At 45.7% G+C, this 9,218-nt stretch overlaps 1 protein-coding gene across 1 annotated transcript in view; it reads left to right on the forward strand.

Moving 5' to 3' along the window:
• Window positions 1–9,218, forward strand: part of LOC116080757 (cytochrome c oxidase assembly factor 8) — a 24,455-nt gene that overhangs the window by 946 nt on the left and 14,291 nt on the right. The window contains exon 2 of the mRNA XM_031357301.1: window positions 8,861–9,058. Coding sequence (XP_031213161.1) covers window positions 8,861–9,058 — 198 coding nt within the window. The remainder of the gene's footprint in view (window positions 1–8,860; window positions 9,059–9,218) is intronic.

Here is a 9,218-nt window from a genome sequence, read left to right on the forward strand (position 1 = left end):
AAAAAAAAAAAAAAGAAAAGAAAAAGCAAAGGCTGAAGGTAAAACATTAATCAGTGGCTACTAACACTTCATTTGCCACTAAGCTAGTGATAGAGATTGGAGAGCTTGGTTTAAGCAATAATTAAGAGAGGGATGAGGAGAGAGAAGAGAGACAGACTGAGAAAATTAAGAATTGTAAAATGTGCCTGCTGTGAAATTTTCCGTTTCTGCTGTGCTGTGTCTCCTAGCACACTTTTATTATAACTACAGCTTTGAAGTTCTGTCTACTCTACAGTTTAGATTTATTGCCTAGGACCCTGACCTCTGGCTCAGTTTCCTGGCACAAGAAAGAAACAAGCCTTCACTTCTGTCTTTAGAAAACAGAACTTTACTCCTTGGGCAGAAAAAAAAATGAAACAGGTATCTAAACATGCTTTGGGAGGGAATAATTTAACTCAGCTAACAGCTTGCTCATGGTGAGAGTTTGCCTTAACATTTCATTTTTACTTTTTAAAAAATTGCTATGATTTTGTGTGATGTGCTTGCAGTGGAGTTGAGAGGACAGCTTTCTGGAGAGCCTTTCCCCCTTCTCTGGTAGGTGCCAGGGGTAGAACTCAGGCTGTCACATGAAAGGCTTTTATCCTCTGAGCCACCTTGCCTGACCTTCCCATTGGGTGAACTAATGTTGGAAAAAAGGCTAACAAGCAGCAGTCTTTGAAGAGTCTTGCTGGAGGCGTGGTGGCACACCACCCTTAACTGGAAAGGCAAGCTGGTCTGCATAGCAAGTTTAGGGGAGCCAGGGTTACACAGTGAGACAAGTTACCTGGGGTCTGGATCCTCAGGGTAACCCTTCAGCCTTACCAGAGTCTAAGGGACAAGCCTGTGCTGCTCACCTCTTGGAGAGGAGAAGTGGGAGTGACTGTGACTAAGGGACCTGGCTACCAGCCAGAGCTTGCCTAATTCTATACTAACTGCCTGTGCTATGGTGTTTAGGATCTAAATGTCCCATTATGGTAAATATTAGGTGGCACAAAGAAAACAGTTTTGCCTCAGGGTTATTACCTAGGTGTTGCTACCTTTCTTGTTTCCTGAGTAATTAAACGACTGACTGTAAGAGAGATGGCTGTATTGCAAAGAAACTTTGTAAATAGCAAGTCTTAAAAGTAATTTTGTAGCTTGGCGGTGGTGGCCCACGCCTTTAATCCCAGCACTTGGGAGTCAGAGGCAGGTGGATTTCTGAGTTTGAGGTCAGCTTGGTCTACAAAGTGAGTTCCAGGACAGCCAAGGCTATACAGAGAAACCCTGTCTCGAGAAAACAAAACAAAACAAAAAACAAAAAAGTAACTTTGTGCTTGGAGGGAGAGTCAGGGTAGAGCTCTGGGTATTGCAAACCATTTCTTCTTCAATAAAATAGCCCCGGTACTAGCTCGCTGTGACTATCCCTTAGCTCTCTGGTCTTGCTTTAAGGAGGTCCACTTTGGGTACCTTCATTTCTGCTCTCTTTGTACTTACTGCTTTTTCTTTTCTTTTTCTTTTTCTTTTCTTTTTTGGTTTTTCTTTTAAGATTTATTTATTATATGTAAGTACACTGTAGCTGTCTTCAGACACACCAGAAGAGGGCTTCAGATCTCATTACGGATGGTTGTGAGCCACCATGTTGGTTGCTGGGAATTGAACTCAGGGCCTTTGGAAGAGCAGTCAGTGCTCTTAACCATTGAGCCATTTCTCCAGCCCTCTTTTTGGGTTTTCAAGACAGGGTTTCTCTGTGTAGCCCTGGCTGTCCTGGAACTCACTCTGTAGACCCGGCTGGCCTCGAACTCAGAAATCCGCCCGCCTTTGCCTCCCAAGTGCTAGGATTAAAGATGTGCACCACCATTGCCGGGCTGTTTGTTTTGTTTTTTGTTTGAGACAGAATTTCTTTCTGTAGCCCAGGCTGTCCTGGAACTCACTCCAAAGACCAGGAGGTCCTCAGACTCACAGACATCTGCTTGTCTCTGCCTCCTGACTGCTAGGATTAATGGTGAGCACTACCATGCCCTGCTGCATGGGTTTTTTTGTTTTGTTTTGTTTTGTTTTGTTTTTTAATTTTTATGTGTATAGGTGTTTTACCTATGTGTGTATCTGTACATCATATACATACAGTATCTGTAGAGGCTAAATGTAGTGTGTTGGATCCTCTGGAAATGGAGTTATAGATGGTTGTCAGCTTTCATGTGGGTGCTGGGAATTGAACTTGGGTCTTCTGGGAGAGCAGCTAGTGCTCTTAATCACCAAGCCATCTCTCCAGTCCCAGAGGTAAAAGTTGAATGAGATTCAGGACATTTACACCATTTACTCATCATTAACAAAAGAAAAAACTGAATAATTGTACACTGAGCAGGCCTGTTAGCCACCACTGGAACCATGGCCTCCTGGCATGACATATTATCGCTATGGCATTCCTCCAAAGTGTTAAAATAGGCCAGGCATAGTGCATATAGAATTCTGAAGAAAGCCTGGGCTACATGCCTTTGGGGAAAATCCATTTACAAAAAAAGAAAAGCAAGTCACTTTCTTTTTTTTGAGACAGGGTTTCTCTGTGTAGTCCTGGCTATTCTGGAACTTACTCTGTAGACCAGGCTGGCCTTGAACTCAGAAATCCACCTGCCTCTGCCTCCCAAGTGCTGGGATTAAAGGTGTGCCACCACCGCCTGCCATCACCGCCTGGCAGTCACTTTCAACTTCATAAAATGTTGCCAGGCAGTAGTGTCACATGCCTTTATTCCCAACACTTGGGGGTTGAGAGAGGCAGGTGGATCTCTGAGAGTTCAAGGAGAATTTTAGCAGAGCCATTGTGTCTGGCATGAATTCTGGAGCGATGGCACCTAGGCATTGAAGTAACCTTTTGGAAATAGTGGTGCCGGGCAGTGGTGGCGCACGCCTTTAATCCCAGCACTTGGGAGGCAGAGGCAGGAGGGTTTCTGAGTTTGAGGCCAGCCTGGTCTACAGAGTAAGTTCCAGGACAGCCAGGGCTACACAGAAAAACCCTGTCTTGAAAAACAAAAATGAAAAGAAAAGTCTCCATAAGATCAGACTGTATTCATGTAAGCAAGGCTGTAGAACATTTTCTAAATTAGTGATGTGAAAGGGGCTGGCGTATTGTGGTGGTGCCATCCCTGGGTTGGTGGTCCTGGATTCTATAAGAAAGCAGCCTGAAGGGCTGGTGGGATGATGGCTGCTCTTCCAGAGCACACAGTGGCTGAGGACCATCTGTAAAGAGATCTGATGTCCACTTGGGAGGCAGAGGCAGTTGGATTTCTGAGTTCAAGGACGGCCAGGGCTATACAGAGAAACCTGTCTCAAAAAACAAAAAGAAAGAAAGCTGGTTGAGTAAGCCTCGTGGAGTAAGCCAGTGAGAACATCCCTCTGTGGCCTCCCAAGCTCACTGCTTTCCTATGGAACTGTGGGTGAAATAAACCCTTTTCTCCCCAAGTTGCTTTGGTCATGGTGTCTATCACAGCAGTAAGTCACCCTGACTAGAAGAGATGGCACTGCCCTGCCCACCTGTGAAGCAGGCCTTGGGCCTGGAGATGGTAGGAAAGACAGAGATTGTTCAGCAATAAATATGGAGGACAGCAGGAAGAAAACACCTACTGACGGCAGTTCTGTGTGCTTTCCCTTGCAGACATTCCAGAAAGCAGATTCTGCGACTTGCTTTTTTTGTATTAAACCTTTGCAGGCCTGGTGGGATATCATCTTTGCATTGGCTCAGTTTGGTTTGCTGGTTTATGTAGCACCTTTATGCAGTAGGGGGCTGCCTACCCTAACTCTTAGCACTTTGAGCTCTCATATTAGAGGAGCCTTGTGCAGCACTGCCTGGGAGAGGGGAGCTGGGAAGCAGCGGATGGGCGGGGCTGTCAGGCTGGCTGCCTCAGAACTGCTGGATTCTTGTCTGGCTCACCACAGGGTCCAGGGCCGGTGTGCTGCCTCCCTTCCCACGCAGAGCCTTCCTGTCCATGCTTCAGGAAGCCAGGCATTATGTTCTTACAGTGTAAGGACTTAAATTACAGTAATTATTCGCTCTGCAGAGGGAGATTTCTTTTACAAAAAAGTTTTTTTTCCCTCCCCCAAGCCTCTTTCTTTTTCTTTTTTTCTTTCTTTCCTAATACCATCTACTTGGTGAACAAAGGCAGGTGTTTCCATGCAGGGACAGCAGAGGAATTAACTCATCACAGCCAAAGACAAGTATCTTTCAAGTTTCTATGAGAAGTGGAATGACCAGAACATTTGTTACACGGGTTCCTCTGTGGCAGCAGGTAACCTGACACCAGTAGGCCCATCTGAAGAAGCCACTGCTCTGCTGGCCACTTGGTGGGCTCACTGTGCTGTGCATGGCCATCAGGCAGAGAGTGGCTGCTGTGGCGGCCCTTTATTAATTTTTGAAACAGGGTCACATAGTACATACATCCTCAGCTGTCCTGGAACTAACTGTAGATCAGGCTGGCCTGGGATCCTTTTTGCCTCTACCTTCTGATTATGGGAATTAAAGGTGCACATGAGGTGACATCACATTTCCCGATGAGGACAGAGCCTGTAAGAAGAGAACGTTTCTACTCAGTGAAAATGCTCCTTGTAGGTGCTTGAGGCTGTAAGTAGGAGGTGAATGTGGGACCATGTTGTGCTAAGTGGCTGAAGGGTGTGTATTGTGTGGCTGTGCTAGGCTTGTGAAGTGTGTAGCACTCTCTAGCAGCAGAAGCTGCGAAGCAGTTCACCAGCCCGTTGAGTTCCCCATCTCCCCCGGATAAGCTTAGCCCTCCACTGCTCCCGCTACCACAGACCTACCTGCCTCTGCATCTTCACATTCTAGAGAAGTCCTAACTCGGGACCCTGGGCCAGTCTACTTGCCTACAGTCCCTGTGTTTGAGCTTTTGTGGCTAGACCTAGGGAAACTTTAGAGCTAGCAGCTTGAGCTCCAAGGACCCAAGATTCAAGGATATGCTCAACTTTTGGCTCACTTAGGACTTCTGAACATGTCGATGCTAACTCATCCAAACTTGCCATATGTGCTGGAATAGTCTGTAAGTTAAGCCTGGGCTGGGGAGATGGTTCAGGGTGAAGTGCTTGCTGCAAAAGCCCGAGGACCCAAGTTCTGACCCCTAGCATCCATGTAAACAATCCAAGTGAGTATGATTGCTTATCTGGAATCCCAGCATGTGAGAAGCAGAAACAAAATCCCTGGAATCAGCTGGCTCACTAGAATAGCTGAAACTGACTTTTAAGTTCAGCGAGATACCTCCTTCAGTATTCAAGGTAGAGAGCAATAGGGGAAGACACCCAGTGCCGACCTTGAGCTTCTACACGGGTTGAGCATGCGTGCATGCACGCACAGACGCAGAGATATGAAGAAAGGGGAGATAAGCCTTTAGAAGGCTAGGAGAGATGGCTTACTAGGTCAGGTACCTACCATCAGGATCCCTTGGGTTTGGATACCTAGCACTCATGTAAAAATCTAGTATGCCTATAATCCTTATGGTGGCAGGAACATGGAAACAGGCAGATCTGTGACACTTGTGGGTTTTGGTGGGAGTCCTGTCAAATATGGTGTAGAAAGTGATTGAGGAAGACACCTGCCATTAACTTCTGACTGCCACTTAGCACTTGTGAGCATGGGGATGCTGCTCCCTTATCCAGAATTGCCAGATGTGCTTCAGTTGTTAGGCCTGGGTTGGGGAGGAGCTCAGTGCCACAGGCACAGGCACTGATGCTCACACCTCAACTGTGCAACCCAAGCTAACAAGCACACACACAAATGTGCCTAAAGGTAAGCCGCTGGGGGCTGCGACTCCAGCTCAGGCTAGAGTGCTTGCCTTAAATGGGTCGGGTTCAGAGTTTGCTACAGCACCACAAAACCAAATAATAAAGAAAAAATACATGGCAAACAAGGTGGCTCAGTGGTTAAGAGCACTGGCTGCCCCTATAGAGGTCCCAGGTCCAATTCTCAGCACCTATATAGCTGCTCACTCTGTCTATAACTATTTCCAGAGGATCTGACACTGTCTTCTGGCCTTTACAGGTCCTAGGCATACATGCAGGTAAAACACCTGAACACATAAAAATAAACTGTAAAGAATTGACATTTTTATTTTGGATTAGGTGTTGTGTATGTACATGTGCAGGTCTGTGTACACAGTGTAGGGTCCCACAGAGGCCAGACGAGTCAGATCCGCCTGGAGCTGGGATCACCGCAGCTGGTGATCTGGCTGGCTTGGGTACTAGGAACTGAACTGGGGTCTGCGTATGCACTCAGTGCAGTCAGCCGCTCATCTCCAGCCTCACTGCAGGGCATTTGGTTTTTTACCCTGGCTGCCCTGGAAGTTGCTTTGTAGACCAGGCTGGACAGACTCAAACTCAGATCTGTCCGCCTCTGCCTCCTAAGTCCTGGGACTAAAGCTGTGCACCGCCAGGCAGGGTATTTTTTGTTTGTTTTGTTTTGTTTTGTTTTGTTTTGTTTTGAGACAGGGTTTCTCTGTGTAGCCCTGGCTGTCCTGGAACTCACTCTGTAGACTAGGCTGGCCTCGAACTCAGAAATCCGCCTGCCTCTGCCTCCCAAGTGCCGGGATTAAAGGTGTGAGCCACCACCACCCAGCTCAGGCAGGGTTTTTAAAGAAAGCACTTGGAGTTAGGGATTCAGCTCAGTGGTAGAGCACTCAGTGGTAGAGCACTGGTCTAGCAAACACAGGCCGTAGGTTTGATCCTCAGCTCCAGCGGGGAGAAAACACTTAGGAGAGATTGCTTTGGCTGCCGCCTGGAGTAGCATAGGTTGAGGTGAATGTCGGGGGTGGGGGCAGTGTAGACACGCTGGTCCCTGTGGTGTGTCCTTGGAGGGGTAAGTAGGCTTCTACCTCAGCCTCCTGCGTGTTGGGATTACAGATACAGCCACTATGCCAAGATCATTCTTTTTTTGTTTTTGTTTTCTATTAAAAGTGTAGAGCAAAACATGAGGTCTGGTTTCATTCTTTACAACTCTAAAATGTAATAAGTAGATGTGTTAAAGTCTGGGGCTGAGGGTCCTTATGGCAGAGTGCTTGCCCAGTGTGTGTAAAGCACTGTTAACTGAGCTGTATGTCCCGCCTGTCACTCCTGATCTGATTGTGAAGAACAGTACTCATAGGAAGATGTCTCAAGATGATGCTAGGGCTGGAGAGCTGGCACTCTGTTAGCACTGACTGGTCTTCCAGAGGGCCCCAGTTCAATTCCTAGCACCCCCATGCCAGCTCACCACTCTCTGTAACTCCATTCCCAGGGGATTCAGTATATTCACACAGACATACACACAGGCCAAACAACAATGCCCATAAAATAAAAATTAAAAAAAATACAGGGCTGGAGAGATGGCTCAGTGTTAAGAGCACTGACTGCTCTCCCAGAGGTCCTGAGTTCAATTCCCAGCAACCACATGGTGGCTCACAATCATCTGTCATGGAATCTGATGCTCTCTTCTGGTGTGTCTGAAGACAGTTATAGTGTACTCATATAAAATAAATCTTTAAAAATTAAAAAAAAAATAAAAAGGATGATTGATGTGATGAGCATCCAGTTTATACCCAACAACGAGCATATGGCCAGAGTATTGGTTTTTCTAAATATTTATTTTAAAGGATTTGTTTTTATTTTATGTTTTGTGTGTGTGAATATGTGTAATATGTGCATGCATGTTTGCTGAGCCTTGAAGGTACTGGGCTCCAACAGCTTTAATAGTATCTTCAGAAGAGCAAAGTATACATACGCACACATACACACACACATAGATTTTTAATTTTAGGTGTATTGGTGGTAGAACCCAGAGCCCTGGGAGTGCTAGGCAAATGCTCTTAACCACTCAGGTACATTCCTGGCCCTTTTATTTTATTTTTACTTATTCTTTTTTTTTTAAAGATTTATTTTTATTTATTTTATGTGTATGAGTACACTGTAGCTGTACAGATGGCCGTGAGCTATCATGTGTGGCTGCTGTTGATCTCAGGACCTCTGCCAGCCCCACTCGCTCCGGCCAGCTCACTTGGGCCCCGCTCCAGTCCTGCTTGCTCCAGGGTAATTTACTGCAGCTGTCTTCAGACGCACCAGAAGATATCCGATCTCATTACGGGTGGTTGTGAGCCACCATGTGGTTGCTGGGATCCGAACTCAGGACCTTCGGAAGAGCAGTCAGCAGTGCTCTTACCCGCTGAGCCATCTTGCCAGCCCTTTATTTATACTTATAATTATTTTATTTTTTAAAATTTTTTATTTTTTTTTAAATTTTTTTGTTTTTTCAAGACAGGGTTTCTCTGTGTAGCGCTGGTTGTCCTGGAACTTACTCTGTAGAACAGGCTGGCCTCGAACTCAGAGATCCATCTGTTTTTGCCTCCCAAGTGCTGGGATTAAAGACATAATCTAAAGCTGGGTGCCACCACAGCCCAGCTTTATACTTATAATTTTGAGAGACAGTATTTACTAAATTGTTCAGGCTGGCTTCAGACTATGATCCTGCCTCAGCTTCCTAGATGGAGTTACTGGCCTGGCCTCCTCAGTCAGGATGCAGAACTGTTTTAGCATCATTTGGTGAACAGTATAATAATTAATATTTAAGCCAGGTATGTGGTATCTGCCTGTAATACCAGCACTTGGGAGGCTGAGGCAAAAGGACTGAGAGTCAAGCCTAGGCCACATTTTTAGATCCTGTCTAACAAACTAAAAAGGAAAACAAAAGTATAGTATTGTAGTTCTTTTAGTTTGGAAAATGGATACATTGTAGTCTTTCACAGAGTAAGCTGATAGGGGCCTTGAATAAATGCAGGTTGTTAATTTTATAACACCAGGGTGTGGTTTAGTTAATGTGTTGATTCCTTTCATTTCATTGAAGGTCTCAAGATTCTGCCCTCCAAGACAGTCTTGCCATGATTGGATAGGCCCCCCAGACAGATACTCAAACCTTCGTCCTGTTCATTTTCACATCCCTGACAATGAGTCTCCCTTGGAGCGAAGGCTTAGAGAATTGAGACAAGAAACACAAGAATGGAATCAGCAGTTCTGGGCCAAGCAGAATTTATCCTTTAATAAGGTAAGTGTGGGGTTCAGATCAGCCCCGGACAACCCACTCAGCCACTTGGGGGCACTAGATCCTTAGCAGTTAACATTGTTGTCTTTCTGATTGTGGTTTGTGGGAATACATAGAATACTTTGTTTCTTCCTATTAGTGTCTTTTTTTTTTTTTCCTCTCG

This window comes from Mastomys coucha, unplaced genomic scaffold (genome assembly GCF_008632895.1).
Source record: "Mastomys coucha isolate ucsf_1 unplaced genomic scaffold, UCSF_Mcou_1 pScaffold6, whole genome shotgun sequence".
NCBI lineage: Eukaryota > Metazoa > Chordata > Mammalia > Rodentia > Muridae > Mastomys > Mastomys coucha.